This window comes from Tympanuchus pallidicinctus, unplaced genomic scaffold (genome assembly GCF_026119805.1).
Source record: "Tympanuchus pallidicinctus isolate F22 unplaced genomic scaffold, pur_lepc_1.0 scaffold3, whole genome shotgun sequence".
Taxonomy (NCBI): domain Eukaryota; kingdom Metazoa; phylum Chordata; class Aves; order Galliformes; family Phasianidae; genus Tympanuchus; species Tympanuchus pallidicinctus.
Window position 1 is genome coordinate 13,084,259 of NW_026294747.1, and position 19,104 is coordinate 13,103,362.

At 45.7% G+C, this 19,104-nt stretch overlaps 1 protein-coding gene across 1 annotated transcript; it reads left to right on the top strand.

Annotated features, from left to right (window-relative positions):
- Positions 1–6,537: 6,537 nt before the first annotated feature.
- INS (insulin) lies at positions 6,538–10,292 on the top strand. Its single transcript, XM_052695452.1, has 2 exons — positions 6,538–6,724; positions 10,069–10,292. The coding sequence occupies exons 1-2, from the start codon at positions 6,538–6,540 to the stop codon at positions 10,203–10,205; spliced, it is 324 nt and encodes a 107-aa protein (XP_052551412.1). The 3' UTR covers positions 10,206–10,292.
- The last annotated feature ends 8,812 nt before the right edge of the window (positions 10,293–19,104 follow it).

Consider the following 19,104-nt stretch of genomic DNA (forward strand, 5'->3'; position numbering starts at 1 on the left):
TCTGGCACCGATGTGGTCATGGTCCATCCTCATTGATTTTCCTGAAGGGGTAATGATGCAAGATCTATTTTTCACTCCTGGCATTAGTTCTGCTCAGTCTCTTTGTGATTATTTTCTCTGTCAGCTCTCTGGGCACAGCAGGGTGAATTGATCTACAAAATATTTGCAGGGATGGTGGAGGATTAAGTATCTCACACAGATAGCTCAACGTAACAGTTGTTACTCGGGACTTTGGAGAGAAAAACAGGGTGGGGAGAGGGAGTTGTTCATTTTCCTTCCACTAAGGTCAACCTTAAATAACTCTCCCACCTCCCTCTGAGGCCGAGACAAGATAATAAGGACAAAAATGTCAGAGCAAAGCACAGGGGCCCCTCTATTTACAGCAAAGGCCAAATCACTAACGAACAGATCGGAGCTTGCTTTCCAAACACCGATAAGCGGCAACTTTGAATTAATGGCCCCAGTTCCTCTGCTGCTGTAAATCAGCGTGACCCCGCCTGCCTGTGGGGCTCCCCACAGGACGGGGGGCTGCTCTCCCTTCCTGGTCCCGCGATCCATGTGCCTGTCTCCAATCCCCCCTCCTTCCAAAGCCCCATAACACTAACAAGTCTTATCAGTAGGATTTGCACCTCCTTGTCTAGGAGCCCCTAGGCAAACCTAAGGACTGGTTACCGGTGTGCCTCCAAATCACGAAAGTGGCTTTAAGTGCTCAAAATGATCCACTTAGCCAAGGGTAATTAACAGCATCAGAGCTGGGAGCCCCAAAGTGGAAGCAAGAGAGAAAGAGGAAGTTTGTTCCAGAATATGGGGTTTCCAAGATTCCTGTTGGAACTCAGCAGGAAAACAGTCCATTGTACCTCAGTGTGCTTCTATGGTGTCACTTACAGACCCCAGTTTTGTCATGGAGAAAATCACGGCACAGGTCCACAGTGCACCAACACTTACAGAGAAGAGCAGAGGCAGAAAACACAGACATATCTCACAAGGTAATTTATTTTCAATTCTTGAGACCACTTTACAGCAGGAGACAAGTCTAGTCTGAGCAAGCAAAAACCATCCCTTCATTGTTTCTTTATTTATCTCTTACCACCTTGCTGCACGGGCTGGCTATAACTCCCATCACTTCCAGCTACATCAGCTGTTCTCTGGTGGTCTGTCTGATGTCATGGCCAAGGACCAGCTCTTCTCCTTTTCTGTTTTATCAAAGGCTTCTCCATGTTATCCTTGTCTTTGCTTTCCAAATGGTGCCTATTGCCACCTGCTGTGGAAGCCATGGTGGTAGCACCACAAATCTTTACTGCCTACGGCTGTGGACAGATGTGGTAACAGTTCTGAAAATAATGTATTCTTGAATTGGTGCTGATCAGGCTTCCTTTTCAGAGCTTCTCAACTCTGTGGAAGTTATTTGCTGATTTTGCTGTTCATTACTTGTCTTCCAGCAGAGTGTCATTGCCTATTCTGATGTTTCTCTATCTAAACCAAGGATTACTTTTGGGCCATTAATAGCCACAGATTTCATCTTCTCCTCATTGATAAACAAACCAATTTATTCTGCTGCATCTGCTAATAGCTGTGTCTAGGAGCTATTAGCAGCTCTTAGCTGCTATTTCAACCTCTAACTTCTCAAAAAGTCCGTGTGCAGTAATATTTTACCGGGTTAAAATGGGCATACCTTTTCTTTTTTTTTTTTCCATCTTTATATATAACCTTTCATTTGCTCTTCCCAAGATGGATGGGAGTTTTACTCTAAAGATCATTAAATTCTGTCTGTTTTGCTCGATGGCTGTGCTTCTGTAGAGGTTTGAGTTGGCAGAGGCCAAGGGGGCTGGGGCAAGATGCAAAGAAACCAGTTTGCAAGGATGGGGATCCCAAAGATAATGGATGCCAATGGGACAAACCTGGTTGGTTACACTGGGCTTTGGGTTACACCCTCCAATCCATGAATCAACTGTGCTCTAAGCAGTGAGACAATGATTCTGGACCGGAAGAGCCCAGAAAATTGTGAAATCTGCAGTCTGACAGTAGCATCACCCTTGGGCCCCATGGCTGGAGGGGAGATGAGGACAGCTCACACGTCCTGTACCCAGATAACCACCTAGATTGGTTTATAGAAGGAGTTGAAAGATTACTTTTATCCTCATGAGCAGACTTCTTGCCTGCTTGCACAATGCCTCTTTTGAAACTAGGACACCTCTCATTGTGTGGCTTCAGATAAGCCTCACCCTTTTGCTATAGCAGCTCCCTCTCCTGTCAAGCCCATGGTGGCTGCCCCACCTGTCCGCTGGGGCCACCATGTATCTCTTCAGGCATCACAGGGCTCAGCTGCAAGCATTCATGTGATTAAGCACTATCATCAGTGCTGGGACCCCCTCTTCCTTCATCTTACAGATAGGAACTGCAAAGGAGCTACCACTGGGGACAAGGGTGCAAAGCCACCTCAGCAGTGGTGGCCAGTGCTTTGGGGATGCCAGGTACCGGCTGAGCACTTGTCCAACTCCAATCTTGACCTTTGCTTTCAGTAAAACTTGCACAAACTTGTAATTGTTAACTAGTTCCCACATCATGGGGTTGTTATTTTTGCTGGACAGGGTTCGAAAATGCAAGACATCTATAGTAGTAAAGATTTTATTATGCTGGCAGCAGACTGTAAAACTTGATTACATGACACTGGGGATTGCCTAAACCTTGTTCCCCCTGGTGCAACTGCCTGGGGGTGGGGGGATGTGAGCAGAGGAGGTGGCTTCAAGTCACATCCAGAGGTGGTTTAGCACGATGGACTGGAGCTGGGAGCAGCCCACTTCCACTCTTCAGTCAAGTGAGCCCCATGTGGAGCTGAGGAGCACGAGCTGAGCAGGAGTCATCCAGCCAGCCAAAGTAATGGACAAATCCCATCTCGGCTTCATCACGTGAAAATCACTGGAAATCTCATCCTGGAAGGAGTGGGATGAGATTTTGCTACAGAAATGGATTTGTTATTGAGAAATGGGCTCCCCTGTTGCCCCTGACTCTGAATTCATTGCTGGCATGGGAGCTTTTCTTCTGAGACAAAACTTTCCACAGTTTATATCCATTTTATATCTGTTTATATCACTGCTAGCATTTTTTTTTTTTGTATTTCAGAAGCCCATTTATGGTAAAAAAAATATGGTTTCCAATAAATAATCAAAGTTATAATATCTTGGAAGGGAACAAATTTCTAGAAGGAAAAGTCCGCAGAAAAGTTGAACTTCGAGCCAGTGCAGTGTCTTTTTTTTTTTCCAATAAATCTTCTGCCTTATTTTTGCACCCACACTACAGCAAACCGAGAAGGATTTCTGAGCACTCAGGTACCACAAGCCCTTCCTCTGCTTGGGCATGCTGTGGAAATGGGCTGAGCTTTTCAAAGCTGCCTTCAGGATTCGGGTGGCCAAGCATAAGGGAAGCCACAGACTAATAACTTGAACATCTCAGAACAAAAGACAATAGGTTTTTCTGTGTCAATGGGGTAAGCCTTGCCCCTGGGAAGGGAGAAGCCCAGCAGGGAAGTTACCTCAAAGTGAGAACATAGTGGACAAAGAAGCCTCCTTACAAACTCCCACTGTCAGTTACATAAATACAAGTTTAGTTGTATTCTGGTAACGTTCAAAAATACAAGAAGGAAAACTCTAAATGGTGAATCTCAGAGTATGATTAACTTGGGGAACAACCTGCTCCAGAGCCCTTCCTAGGCAGCCATTGGGCTAAGGTTTCTTTCTACAGAAGGAGGCCTCACAGCGTATTACGGACACATAAAAATGATTGGTGATGGGATTCACAGGGTAATTTTGCAAATGGTCCCCTTAGATGCTGATTGGGAGCTCAGTGCTCTGAGGGTAACTTGATAACATGTAGGGTTTCATCCTGTGTAGCCACTAATTTGCCATCTTTTCCTAGTAGAGAGAAGGTCTGAGTACTCCTATCTCCCTGAAACTTGAGACCCTCTTCATGGATATAGCTCTAGGTCATTCAAGTACATCAAGTATCTTTTTTGAGGGGAAGGGAGACAGAGATAGTGTTACATACTGTGCAGATGCTATTAACTGTAGTTGAGCATCACAAGTTGGATTTATTAGCATGAGGATGAAAGACCTACATGGCAGGGTATGTAACCGATAACCTTCTGTCACATCCATTTGAGGACATGAGTCCCCTCCCTTTGTACTCATCAGAGATGTAGCACTTTTCACTTGCCTTTTTGCAGTCATAGTCCTTTTAGCAAACATACGATACTTCAGGCTCAAAGACATGTCAGAGGTAAATGTGACTTCTTACCTCCTAGATGCTGGTGGAAGTAATTGGGAGGTACTGCTTTGACAGTGAAAGAAACGGACAGTCTGGATCAAATCTCATAGCGTTTTGCTGACTTCAGTGAAGTTCCTTCCAATTTATACTCTTTATGGAGAATCAGGCATGTTCTAGGTGAAGCAGGCAATGGCATTCAGACAGCTGATATTTCAGTTGGAACATGCTGAAATTATGAAGAATCACAAATCCCAGCTATTTCAGGCTCTCTGCAGGCTAAAGTAGACAAACCTGCAGATCTGCTCTGTCTTTTCCTAATTAGCCACCGTCACTAGAGATGTGGTCCCTTCCCATAAAACACCTGGGATTTGTGTCCATCAGGATTGCAGGCTTGACAAACCAACGTCCTCACTGCACTGGAGGTCTCCTTTGGTGATCTATCAGGAGACATTGCTGCACTGAAAAATATGCAAGTCATTTTTCTAAGCTCTCCTTCACAATGGTGAGTGCTGACCATGCAACTTATACTTGTAACTTAATTTCTGGAGGAAAGGTCAAGTGACAGAGAATGTATGAGGTCACGGCCAAAAGGATTTTTTTCCCTGTGAAGGAGCAGACAGAATGGAGATAACCAGCTATCTCCTGGTTTCTGTTAACCACCTCCAATTTCCCCAACAGGATATTGAATTTCAATAGCCCACCACAGCAAGTGCACTCAGAAAATATATCAGTATCACAGGACCAGTTCAAATGAGCCAGCTTTAACTTCCACGAACGTGAGAAAACGCGTGCACACTGCAATTGCTCTCACTAAATATGGAGGCTGCTCTGGTTGCACTCAACAGCAAAGTACCAAATTTCAAATGGTCTGTTTTTGGCCCCTCACTGAGCTAACACAGCCATCCAAAGCCTCCTGCAAAATGCAGATGTTGTCTCCCCCAGCCCAAGCCCAGGACACGTGTCTTACCACCTGCCACGAGGGCAGCGAGCGGGGCTTTGGATGGCCTTCATGCAGTAATGTGTTTTCCTTCCTCTAGCACCTGACAGCAGCATGGTCACACTGACAGCTCAGCCCCATTGCTGCATACTTTCCAACGTGGTATTAATCAAACATATTAGCATGTTTGCCTTTAATTTTACGTTTCAGAAACAGCTGTTGGCCGCCTCAATGCCAGCAGTGCCTATTGCCAGCATTAGTATCATTGCAACTGTAATAGCACTATTATCTCTTGCTAAAAGGGTCACTGATGGCTCAGGACAGAGCTCCCAGTAAAGAAAAGCAGGTCAGCTGAAATGAGATGGAAACTGCACAGTGATGCTTCTCTCTTAACTTGCTTAAAGACCTGTTGATGCTACATTTAGGGAAATTTATGTGCTCAAGCAGCAGAAATTTTGGCTAGAGCATCACCGAGAAGGTGGGGCTTGTCCTAGCTCCTGTGTCAGTTGTGCTAGTGTAAATCATATAAATATGGGAAAGAGAATGGGGAGATTTCTACTGGTCTTCATCTCTGAGACCAAACTTCTCTCCGTCTCTTTCTCTCTTTGGGTAAGTCCAGTTGCCTTCCTTTTATCTTCTAACTGGTTTGCGTACCTGTTTTCTTAAATGAATGTAGCAGTTGGTAACAAGAGCTGGCTTGGTAGTCCAGGAAAATTAGTTCTCAGGTCTTTGAGCACATAGCTTTGGGGTCAGCAGAAATTACAGCCCCTTTTGCTTTGGCACAGTGGGATTCTTCTCTGAAGGTGCCAATTGATCTCTGCTCTCCTGGGCAGGTATGCCACAGGGCTTGGCAAAATGAATTCCAGCACCAGTGCCCCTGCTCCAGGGCGTCCAAGACAGATTTTTGCACTGCAGCCTCTGCTGCTCAATCTGTGAGGTGTCCTCTGCATACACTGAGTCTGACTAATAAAAGCCTAGGATTTAAACCCTAAACATTTAAATGACTTCAAGGGTTGAAGGCTGTGCTATGAAAAGCCACTCCATATATATATATTGGAGTCTGGTTTGTCTCCTTATGAGAAATCAGCAGGGAGGCCAGCGCTGGTGTGAGTGTGTGGATGGAGACAGGCTTCTGGTTATAACTGGTCATTTATTATGACTTTCAAAGCCTGATGCATAAAATATTCCTCTCTTCTTCAGAAAGTCCATCTGCTTCTGTAGTCTTGTTTTCATGTCTAAGAAGCTGAGGGCCATGAGATGCCTGATGACAGTTTATTCCTCCCTTGCAACCCTCCCTGTGACTCCTTTGCTTACTACCTCTAGGCCTCCCGCAGCTCACCATGGCTCTCTGGATCCGATCACTGCCTCTTCTGGCCCTCCTTGTTTTTTCTGGCCCTAGGACCAGCTATGCAGCTGCCAACCAGCATCTCTGTGGCTCCCACTTGGTGGAGGCTCTCTATCTGGTGTGTGGAGAGCGTGGCTTCTTCTACTCCCCCAAAGTCCGACGGGATGTTGAGCAACCTCTAGGTAAGTCAGATTGACCATTACTACAGTCATATGCTATACGATGCAAAAAGCAACTGCCTTTATTTAATGGTGACACAAGGAATGTTCTTGATGGGGAATGCCAGGAATACCTTTAACATACCAACAGCATCGTATCGCCCATGAAAAGATCTTCAGGCTAAAAAGGCAGGTGGGAGGGCAAACAGGGAAAGGGGATTTATGAGGCAGAAGGAATTGTCACAGAAAGCTCCAAATTTTTTGCTTCTCTCTTGGTAGAGAGAGGCTGAAAATGGTGTTATCCCAACATTTGCACGGCAATTACACTGACCTGGGATCAATCATGAAAAATAAAGGTGTAAGGAACTCAAGAAGCCTCTTTATGCAATTCTTCTTTACTCCAATCCTGTTCTATGACCTCCTGCCTTCTGAAGCTGTCTGTTCTCGTGCTTAACTGACTTTTTCTTGAATGTTTCCTCCTAATATTTAGCCTGAATGTTTCTTGCCATAAATTAGTCCTCATCTTCTCCGTAGTGGACAAAAGGAGGAGTCTACCTTTTCTCCTTCATGGGTGATTTTCAAACTGTTTAAAAACTGCTTCCATGTCTTGTTTTAACCTACTGTGAGCCAAAAGTCCTTAACAGCCCCAGAATTCCTTTTTAGGTCATATATTCTAGCTCTCTGTCTACACAAACTGTGCTGCGTTTGGCCCAAGCCATTATGGAATGGTGATGGCTTGGAGAAGCCTTGCCAGCTACAAGAGGAATGAGCAAACTGGAAGAACAGTGTTGTATGGTTTTCACACCATGTTCCTGTACAAGGGTGTTATCTTTTTCAAAGCAGCACCAAAGCTTTCATTGTCTCCCTTGGATGCCTTGGCCAGGCCTTAGTTGGATCAGCAATCCTTGCAGGACCACAACTAGCAATTCACCCCAGTCTACCCCTTGTCTTGATTGCACGACACTGTTTTCCTGCCTTCCTCTAACATCTTTCCCATTCCTTGATTAACAGCATCCCATCTTTTCAAAGGGTTTCTATAGTTTCCTAAGTAATTTTGAGTACTAATCTTGCCCTTCAGCAGGCTTGCAGCCCCCCACAGCTTTATATTGTCTCTTATTTCACGGTGGTAAATGGATTAGCCAGAGTAAGTTGTGATGCAGCCAGTGTCCATCTTTACCTTATTTTGTACAGCAGATTAAGAGGACAAAAAGCTGACATTCTGCAGCCCCCACAGAAATGCGGTAGGTTGGTTTCCTTGCTTTGCCTTTTGTTTTAGCAGAGCAGCTCTTCTGTAAATTGGTAACACAGGAAACACTTTTATCAGCTCAGAGCTACTCAGCTCCCTGCCACCTGCCCTGCCCTCAGATGAGGCAGGCGTTTCCGATCCAGCTCTGGAAGCTACCAGCCTCCAGTAAGCTCTGGAAACTCCTGAACTTGTCTCAAACTCTTTGTCTGAACATTTTCTTTGGGGAAAGATCCTGTCCTCTGCTTCTTGCATTTACTTGTGATCCAGCCCAATATTCAGCAGAGCTGAGGGCAGGGTGAATGGCTCCTATCAGCAGTTAAAATGCAAGATTGGAAACAGACTTGCACAAGAGAGAAGTAACATTAAAAAGCACAACTTCTCTGCTCTCTGTTTGCTGTTAATCTCCTTCCTGACCTGTCACTTAGGAATGGTGTGGGGTGCAGTGTGCCATGCTGAGATCCACTGGAAGTGCTGCCTTTCCTCAGCGTTGTGATCACTGAGAGATGCAGGTGTGGGAACATCAGAGGTGGAAACATTGCATAAGGGCTACAGCCCTTCTTATAGCTGGGAAGTCTAACTCTTCTCCAGTTACTACAGTTTTTCCCAAGGCAGAGACCCCTACCACTTCCTATGTCCACTCACCACCATTAGCCATGTCCCACACTCAACTAATTCTCATAAAAGCTTAGCAGCTTTTATGTAGCTCTTAGCAGCTACAGGAAGAGAGAAATCTGGAAATATACAGCAACACAACCTGGTTTTGTTCAGCTGAATGCAACAGCAAGCTCTGCAAGTTCTCAAGCATGTGGGATGAGGTATTCCAGCAAGCTTTTGAGCATGCTATTAGTATCTAGATGAGAACACAACCTGTAGTGCACCAGCTGTAATGCAAGAGTGTTGTTCCTCCTGGAGATAGGTATTTGCAGTTCCTCTCAGCTTCAGGTGCCCTATAACCCAGCAAACACATTCTCTCCTCCATCTTCTGAGCCACTAGTGGAGATTTCAATAGATGGAGAAGAGACTCCTGCCAAGTCCTAATCATTTTAACTCTCCAGTTTCAAGATAGAACAACTTACTTACCTCCCCTAACTACAGTACAGCTCTCCCTCCAGTCTTCTTCCTAACACATATTGGTTCCATTTGCATGTGCATCTTTTCCCTGCATATGTGACTGCCCTGTGAAATAGTCTCAGTGGTCTCTGGGAGGTGAAGCAAGGTAATGTCACAGAAGGCAAGCAGAGAGTTGGCCATGATTTGCTTTGAAATGCAAGGCACGCTGCTAGTTGCTTACTTGCTTGATGATTTGCTCCTGAGGACCATGATGAATGAGTTGGGTTCCTTAAATGTTGCATGGAGAATTTCATCAGGGCCAACCTGTCTGGAAATATCTGAGAATTTTCTACCTCTTTATCTGGGATTTTCGCCTGAGCCACTACTTCTTTGTCACACGAGTTTGTTGTGTTTGCAGTGTGCTTGCAGCTGGCTCGAAGGATGGAAACAAATAAATCACAAAACATCAACCAGCTATTTCCTCTTCTACTTAATATTGGTCTAAATCTTTTCTAAATTTTCCCCTTAGCAAACTAGCATAATGATTTCTTGTTACTCATGTGCCTTGTTCATTGTATCACACCTCGGGTGCTGAGGGATTTTGTATCTTGTGCTATGCTTTTCTGCTGCCCTAGAAACCACATTTTAGTCTTGCTTTCCAGACAGTTTCTTTTGGTTGTTAGTGGCTCTTTTCTTCCTATAGGAAAAAATCACTATTTTATTTGCCATTCTCTGTATTTCCATTGGGCATTTAAAACTTGAACAATTCTGCCCACAAGTTTTCAAGCTCATTGCTTTGAGCAGACTATCTCCTTTTCTCCACATGCCTCCCCAAGTAAAGACCCTGTATCCCTCTGTCCACTCCATGTGGCTTCCCTGTAAACCAGGGAATCATCTGGGGAGAGGGAACTTTGTGCCTGAAGTGCTCTACGAGCATCAGCTTTGGGAAATCTTTGCAAGTTCTCCTCATTTCCCAGGAGCTCTTGGCTTACACACCTAGTATCTGAAAAGGGTGGTGTGGGATGGGGCTGGTGTAGGATGAACCATGACTTACCTTCTTTTCTCTTGGCAGTGAGCAGTCCCCTCCGTGGTGAGGCAGGAGTGCTGCCCTTCCAGCAGGAGGAATACGAGAAGGTCAAGCGAGGGATTGTTGAGCAATGCTGCCATAATACATGTTCCCTCTACCAATTGGAGAACTACTGCAACTAGCCAAGAGGCCAGAAACGGGCACAGACATGCACTTATTCTATTGCACCTTCAAAGCATTTAAATAAACCTTGTTTATCTACTGGAAGACTTGGGCCATTTCATGTGTCCATGGTTTGTGTGTTCATTGTGTCTGTGTACATTTCCTGGGGAAGGGACACCGCTGTTTGTTTCAGGGGTTGGCTGGCTGTACTCAGAGGTGGCAGTTTTAAATGGTCCTGGAGCCACCCATCGCTTAACACCCAAAGTAGCTTCGAGGGAAGGAAGCAGGTTGCACAGCCAGAGGGTACCCAATGAGCATCCCCTACCCTCAGTCCCTGGAGGACGAGGCAGAAGGGGAGGAAAGCATTGAGAGAAACTTCTCTTTCTAGGGAAATGTTACTGGGAACACATGCAAAAACATCACGCTGGTCAGCTTCCTGCTGTTCACAGCCTAAATATAGTGAGGTGGCCAGGAGACGGAACTTCCTCAGTTGTGTAATCGGAACAGTCCTGATTAAGCAAAGAATTAAGTCACCTATGAACTGCAACAAGAAGAATCATGGCCAAATGCCACAACCAATTTATAAAGTGTGTCCAGTTCTCCCTTTTTCTCATCAGAGGCCTGGGCAGAGTTCTTACTATGGGACGTGCCTGCTATCCACAAGTATTTGACAAATCAGATGCAGAAAGCAGATTTTGACCAAAAAGAGTTTTGTTGAGCTGTCTGCCACCAGTGCAACTTCCATCACTGTTGATGCTCGGGGCTGTGCTTTGTGTATATCGGTCCTGGACCAGATGCTTGCCCTCCATGACTGCCTTCTGCTTTCCCTTGCTGCCAACAATCATTTCACACCGCAAATTTCCTCTCTCATTTAACCAAATATTTGCAGAAGCCCTGAAATTTGTCAGAAACAAAGCACCTCCAGGCACTCAGACAGGCAGGATTATTGAGAAGCTGATGCACGTGGCTTCAAATTCCTCTCATGTTTTTGCACCTGCAAGCCCAAATTTTGCTCTTCTGTCCCAAAGAAAAGTCACTCTGAGCTCAGAGGCAGAAAAGAGGTTCTGTAGTTGGGCCCACTTGCAGGGTCTGGAGGGAAAACAGATCCAAGAGAACCAGCACTTGCTGTAGATCATGAGCAATTGCTCTCCTTCACAGCTGAAAATCCAAGACTTGATGGAGACACTGGGATTTGTCCTGCATCATAGAGGACAAAGATCCCAGACTAAATAGCCAGAGTCTGAAGAAAGCAAGTAAGCAGAGAGGTTCTTTTGTGATGAGACTGAGACTTGCTACTGCTGCAAATCTGAGATTTCCATCTCTAAACCCTGCCAAAACTGTACAGGTCTAAATGATGGCAAAAGATGGGAGTAAGAGAAACTGAAGAGAAAGAGGTGGTGTAGGAGATGACATTGTCTCAATGACTGCCGTACTCATATCAGCACTTGCCCAAATGCTGCGCTTTGGGGATGGAAACAGCAGCAAAGTCCATGGAGAAACCACTGTATTTCCTGTTGTGCTGAGTGGACCACACTTTCTTCCTACCACAGACTTTCCATGCACTCATCCCACTGTCTTCCAACATCATAAATTTGTAATAAAAGCACTTGGTCTCCGCATGATTGAAGAGAAGATCAGTCTATGGATAGAAAATTTTTCAAAACTGTATTTACTGAATAACCCAGCAGCTTTTGTTGGAAAGCATGCATCACTTCCACCCCAATTCATGTTCTCAAGAGCATCACATATTCTGCTGTGATCCTTACAGCTAATCAGCGGGGGTAAAAGGGAGGTTGCATGAGCTTGTCTACAGTGCCAGCTGTGTCTACATAATTTCCTGGCCAAGACAAGAAGAAGGTCTTCCTTTCTACTAAGACTTTGAATTACGGATGGTATCTATCTTTGCAGGAGGTTCAGATCCCAGAGCCTGGGGTCTCCAGATGTCTGCAGACACAGTGCTTGGAAGCTCAGAGCCCTGCACTGACTTTAGACAAATGAGAAGCCAGGTAAGAGTCATCAAATCCTAGAGGGCTTACTGAAATATTTGTCTCAACACATTGTTAACAAATAGAGAACCATCTAGGATGGGTTGTCCTATTTTAGTAGTTCTGGGGTCCCAGACCATAGCATGGGAATACATCCAGCATACCTATAAAACACGAGTAAGAAAGACTAAGCACACATTTGCCAACTGGTTCTGCTAAGCCAAAACCAGCTTCCATTGGAAAGAAGCTGCAAAAAGACAAGCTTTGGAGGCTGCTGCTACAGCCCTGGGAGCAAGGCTCCAGCGAGGACAGCTGGTCGGAGATGCCCAGCTCGTCCCCTGCCCTCTGCTATTGTTTGGTTTGCTTGCTTGTTTGTTTGCTTTTCTTCTGAATGCTCTCAATTAGGACTTGTTGGGAAATTGCAAATGCCACGTTTTTAGCTGGAAAATGTTGATTCATCAACATCAGCACTTCCTGCAGGACTGGACCAGTTTTAGCAAGGCTGGATTAAATAGGAGGAAGGGTAGTTTGGGCACTGTACGGGTCTATGGGAGCTGCAGGTAACTACTCTGCTGGCATTACAGAGGGGATTTCATCCTCCATGCCTCACTGGTAAGACCATGCACTAAACCACCAGGATCTGGGCTACCCCAGGGTGGACTCCCTTCTTCCACTGAAAAACAGCAGGAGGTTTGAGCAAATGCAGAGGGGGAACTGTTTTGAAAGCTCAAGATGGAATGGGATGGGGTAGGACACACTGGGTACCCATTTGGTGACCCACCCATGACGGCAGATGGTGGCCATGCCGCGCCATTCCTCCGCCTTTGTGCATCCTAGGACGAGAAGGCAGCAGGTCTCTTATTCCCTTCATCCCCAAAGTAAGAACCATCCTGTGTGCAACATATGGTGGGAAGTGCAGGAGAAAACACTGCATCAATTTAAAAGCTGTAGAAAATCTCAAATGAAAAAGGCCTTCTGTAGACACTTTGCTTTTTCAGAACTGAAAATAACATAAAGGACTTGGACAGGGTCAGCTCTTTGCTTTTTAAGAGCGTCAGTGACATGAAGGCCAAAGGAGAACAAAGGTGTTTTTTCCCCTCTTTCTGCCACACTGGGGAAGGAAGCCTGAAGGCAATCCTAGGTGACATTCTGCACTGGAGCACACAGCTCCTCGCCTTGAAAACACGATATTGTTGGATGGCTTGGGCTGCTGCACAGCCCTTCACCCCTGAAACAGAGGATGGGCAGCACTGTGAAGTGCCATTCCTTGCGGCATTTCTTTATAAAGCCTCCTGTGCCAGCAGATGTGCTGTGGAGAAGCCAGATCTCCCGAATTCCTGAAGGAGAAGTGACTCAGGGACAGGGAATGCTGCTTCCATTGACCTCACTCCCTGCTCCTCCTCCCACTGGGGCTTTGCATTGTGATCTTTGGGAAGTGAATGCATCCAAGCCCTGTTTTTTTCTGACTCAGCAGTTGCTTTGAAGTGATTTTTTTTATTTTATTTTTTGCGGTAGCAGTGGGGCATCATGCCCAGCTAAAATATCTTGGCTCCGCTGTTCCTTGCAACAAACTTCCAAAGGTCTCATGCTAGCGGTGAAGGGCAATTTGAAGAGAATGCAAATAAAGGCTTCGCTTCATTCATGCTGGTTGAATAGAGAATTGAAAGCTGAGCTGCGGAGGGGATTGCAAGACAAATTCTTCGGGCTGTGGAGCTGTTAACACTGCCCAGAAAAGAAAGGACAGAAGTTGCCCCTGTTTCCTGAACATTTCCCGACACGGGCTCTGGTTTTGAGGAAAAGGAAGAGATTCCTGCAGGAATGGCAATGGATCCAGGCCTGAGCAGAGCTGCTGTGAGGAGATGTGCAGTGGCTGGATGGCAGCGTGTGGTCACCAACAGCATCCTTGGGGTGGCTGGTTGTGCTGCACTGCCATGTCTTGTCTGGAGAAGAAAAGACTGCCACTTTCCTCGAGTTAATCTGACTGTATTATTTCCTTTTCTAGGGTAGAAGAACGCTCTCTTTCACCCTCCAAACTCACAAATTCATTTTATGTAAGAAATAGCCAGAGTACACCAATGTTCCCTCTGATTTAGACCAACCTTGCCAAAGAGACCTGTTCTCAACAAAACATAGCTGCTCTTCCTTCTCCTTTCACCTTGGGCGGGAAGAAAGCTTCAGGTCAGGCTATAAGTCGATCTGGGAAGTCACTGCCAGCTCATTGTCACTGGGTGAATGATCCTGTGGGAGGGCAGCCAGCTTTTTTGGAGTCTGATGCCAGGCTGGGTCCCGCATCCCTGCAGACCTGTTGAGCAGTGTGGGTGGGAGTAGAGCCAGGACAATAACAGGAAGCTAAGCAAGCCCATAGAAGTGCACAAGGAAATGATCTGAGCCTTCATCCTTTCCCTCCATCCCCAACCAGCTTCAGGGACATGGACAAACATTTTGGGCTGCACAGAGCTCCTTTCTTTTCCTGAAAGAGTTGGCCAAAATATGGCTTTTTTTTTAAAACTTATTTTTATGCCCAGTAAATATCAGGATTTCCAGGATGCACATGGTTTCTCTTGCTAAAATTTCCCACTAAATGTTTTCCCATTTTGGAAGAAAATGGATAATGGAAATGAATTTGGCTTTTGATTTCCAGGTTGTTGTTATTTGGCCTTTTTAATGGTGGATTTTTTTTTATTTTTTATTTTTTTCAGGGGAAGGATATTTTACAGAACTGCCAATTTCTGGAATGCAATTTTTTTTATCAGAAAACAGTGCAGCTTCCTCTTCTCTAATCAGAAAACGGAAAATCAAATATAAATGACACCACCCGCCTCTTGTTGACAATAAACCACTTTGTGGAAGTTCCAATGGAAACATTTCTAAACTTGTTATCCTTTTTTTTTTTTTTTTCATTTATCAGAAACCTCATCCTCATCACCAGGGGCTGCAGATGCACTGCACACCCAACCTTTTGGTTTTTCCTATCTGGTATGTGAGCGTTGCAGGAGATTGTTGAAAATTACCCCCAGTAAATGCTCTCTTGGCTCCTGCTGATTTTAGTGGGGAGTGAAAACACAGTGAAGCAGCTGAACTCCTCATCTACTCCTAGTGAAATCACATATGGTGCACAAGCTGCAGTTAAATTGGGTGGGTTTTTTTGGTCATTTTCTAAGTGCCTTCAAGCTAAGAGTGGCCATGCTTTTCCAAAAGCTGACACTTTGCCTTGAAATAATGAGTTTCAGCCCCTAAAAGAGGAGAAAAAAAAAAAAAAAAGAGTGGGAAGTGCTCCTCCAGCAGCTCTTCTGCATCTGCGAGATTACTGACCTCACCCTAGGGACACTGAGTGACACTGAGCACTGATGCCATTCTAATCTTCCCTTAAGCTTTTAGCTGCAGGTCCCCCAGTGTCATTTTTGAGATGCTTTCCCTTAGTCCTCACCCTGTGCAGAGGTGCTTGAGGTTGTTGCTCTGGCTGTGCATTCCATTCAAGAACATATGACCAGGAGCAACTTTCTAGTCATTCACGTCGGCCCTTGCCGTCCATTATTGCACCTTCTCCATCTCCAAAAAGGCTATTAGCATCCCAGTTTCTTCCTAAAGCAGCTTTGGTTTCTGTAGCCTTACCCAAGGAATTTGTCTCTCCTGTTGAGCTTTGCAGTCCTCACGATCTGGAAAAGATCCCAAGGTTTCACATATCTGTCCAGAGCACAGCAATTACCCATGGCTCTGTCACCAAAATAGGGCACCACAAAAATGCTGGGAATCTGCTAAAGCCGGATCCCTGCCATGGCTTTCCTTCCCCCCTGCAGTTCTCTAGGAGACAGGCTGCCAGGAGACAGTGCATAGGGCAGCTCAACTCTGCATCCTGCACCTCTGCCTGCAGATGTGTGGGACGTGGTACAGTGGCACGGGGCATGGCAAGCAGCATCAGGGACACCCAAAAATGCTGGAGGGAGCAAGTAAATCCAGACAGCGTAAGGTCAGAGAAAATCCTGCTGGAGCTCAGCATGTCATGTTGGAGCAATGATTTGCATCAAGGCCGTGGAGTAGAGCAGCAAGAAGAGGCTGGAGTGCTGCAAACATATTGTCTGTCAATTTCAGTTGTGATGCTGGCCAAGACATGGAACAGTTGACCAGTTCTTGCAGGCATCTTGAGCAATGACGAGTTGGTTTGCTGCTATTCCTGCTCTGATCTTTGTATAAAGTAGTATTTCTCCAATGTGACTCATCTTCTTGAAACCCCAGGCTCCTGAAGAAGTCCAACATGTGGGCATCTGACTTGGGACACCATGGGTGCCTGTGTCTCTCCCAGCCCCCTACTCGTTTCCCATGGAAAGGAAGATTTGCAGTGAAGGAATTCTGGTGAAGAAGGAGAAGCTGCAGGAAGCTCCTTAGAATGAAAAACTACATTTTGTGCTGATTTTCCACCATGGAGGGGCTGTACTTTGCATTGTTTGCTGTGATATCAGGTAACTCATCTTTCTCGCTATCTACAGAGTAAAAATGCTGGCAGGATGGAAATTCAGCATTATAAGCAAAAGTTATCAGCTCTGCTACAGCATAAAACTGTAACATCTGGATTTTTGTGAAACATCAAGAGAGGACATCCTGAAGCTGAGGTGCTCCCTTTGGTGCATTCTTCAGTGGGCACATCCCAGCACACTAACTGGAGGTTCAGCTCTGCTGAGAAACCATCTAAAGGGAAATTTTTCCTTGGGTGTAGCACATGCCTATGGAGTGCTTTGAGCTGGTTAGGTATGCATTTTTGAGCCAGCAATACTCCTTTGAGCATGCTTAGGTCCACAATAACCAAGCATCCATCCCCAAAGAAAATCTTCCATCTCACCCTGACTCTGAAGGACTTCCAGAGCACAGGCACATATATCCTGAATAGAAATATTAGCATTTCAAGCAAAGCTGGGATACCTCCCCACATCTCATTACTGCTGGGCCAGGGCCCACACACAAAGCAGCAGAGTCCTGGGGCTTTGGAAAGTCGACCACCAGCTTTTTCCATCTCTCCATCATATAGGTATTTGGGATTATACGCCTTGCATTTGGAAACCATGTCAGGAAACTTTGGTTCAGGCTGAGTCTGGACTGCACGCTGTTGGCCCTTCTTGCCCTACAGTCAAGGACAGGGGCATTGACATCCCACAGTGCGTCCCACAGGTGGCACCTGCCCTGGGAAGTCTATTCAGTGTGGATGTATGGTTATGAAATATTATTTTAGCCAGCAGAGGGAGCGCTCAGTGCTTCAGACCAGGACAGTTCGGGAAGCACAGAGAAAACATCTGAAACCCTTATCAGGGCAATAGGAGCTGAAATAAAGGTTGTGCCTGGATTTGGGCTGGGGATGCTCTGCTACAGCATAACAGGGCACAGACTTGCTGGGAAACCCTCTGGAGATCTCTGGTATGTGGGTGAGTATCCCCCAAGTGAAATCTGCTCTATTAATTCAGGTCTGTGTTTGGGCTTTTACAGATGCCCACCTGCCAAGTATTTAAGGTAGAGCTGCATTCAAATTTAGGACAAATAGAGTGACACACAGCTAATTTGACTTCAGTGAATTTAAAGACTTATCAGCTGGCAGGATCTGTAACAGTCTCCTGGCTTAGGAAAAGGGTCTCAGTTATTCTCCAGTGAAGTGCCTCAGCAGTGGAGGGATCTCTCTGTTCACACACGATAATAGAACTATAATTAGTTACCCAAATGTACATCAGTCCCATCCTCTCCTAACCAGTCAGATCCCCCAGGTGCTTAAATGAAATCTACTCAAGCAAAAAGGGGCAATTTGGAAACTTGTCTCTGTGCACATCAGTGATTAGAAGCCATGTGACAAAGCCAGGTGTCTGTGGGATTGAGCTAAGGCAAGCCCACGAGGGGATGATGATGTGGATCAGATAAATATGTCACAAAAGCAGTGGCAAAGCAAAGACCTGAGAGCAGAAGATCTCATCATGCTGTGTCTGGGGGCATTTCCTGCAGACACCACACACAGTTCCAGTTAAATGAGCACAGCCTTGGGCAGATTAACACCCCTTGCAAAGCCTGATAAAAAACAATGAGCTGCATGCTCAATGCAAAGTACATCAAGGATGAAAGGGAACTGGGGAAGAAGCAGAAAGGAGCAGCAGGGATGACCTCACCTGCCTGAAACCTACCTTGCTGCCAGGGAGTAAGGCAGCTTACTGCACTGTGATTAAAAACAATAAGAGTAGGAGAGATGTTACTCCAGAGGAAACAGATGTGAGAAAGCTCCCTGTGGTGCACAGCAGCCAAATGCATGATGGTAGCCAGAAACTGAAGTCAGACCCAATGCAATAAAAAAGTTTCTCAATAAGCAAGAGGCACCTACCAGTAGGATGGTTCAGCTGTTGACACAGGAGACTTGCGTTGCTTGCATGGAGCCTCTTAAATGGGAGCTGATTGCTCACCACAGCATTAAATGCTTGTTCTGGCAGCAGCTGTGGGAAATCCTGTGGCCCTTTCATCAGTGAAAAGTCTCTCCTACTGTTACCTATGCTCCCTATCAGCAGAAGATGCTTTCTGCTTCACACCACTACATTAAGTGCTGATTCCTATTCATGTCTTTTAGACGGTAATATCTTGACCCAATGATGCCTGGCATGTCCACCTTGTAGCCACTTAACATAAGATCTGAGTGGAGAAATTGTGCTTATTCGTGATGTGGACAATTCCAAAACACAAGGCTGCCTTGTTTACAGCAAGCTGGGAATGGCAAGTGCTAACACCTGCAGATTGGCTGGGTGTTGAGCACCTAATGGCTGAGTGCTGAGTTTGGTGACTGGGGCAGAACCAGATGATTTCCATATCTCTTTGGCAGTGGCAGTTCTGGGGTGACACCTCTCCCTTGGCTATAATGTTGTGTTTGTGTAGCAAAGCCTTCCTTGCAAGTCTTGCTTGGACTGTGTGTGATGGCCAA

Coding starts and splice junctions, on each gene's coding strand:
- INS (XM_052695452.1), top strand. CDS start 6,538: ATGGCTCTCTGGATCCGATCACTGCCTCTTCTGGCCCTCCTTGTTTTT. Junction 6,725..10,068: donor GGATGTTGAGCAACCTCTAG/GTAAGTCAGATT, acceptor TTCTCTTGGCAG/TGAGCAGTCCCCTCCGTGGT.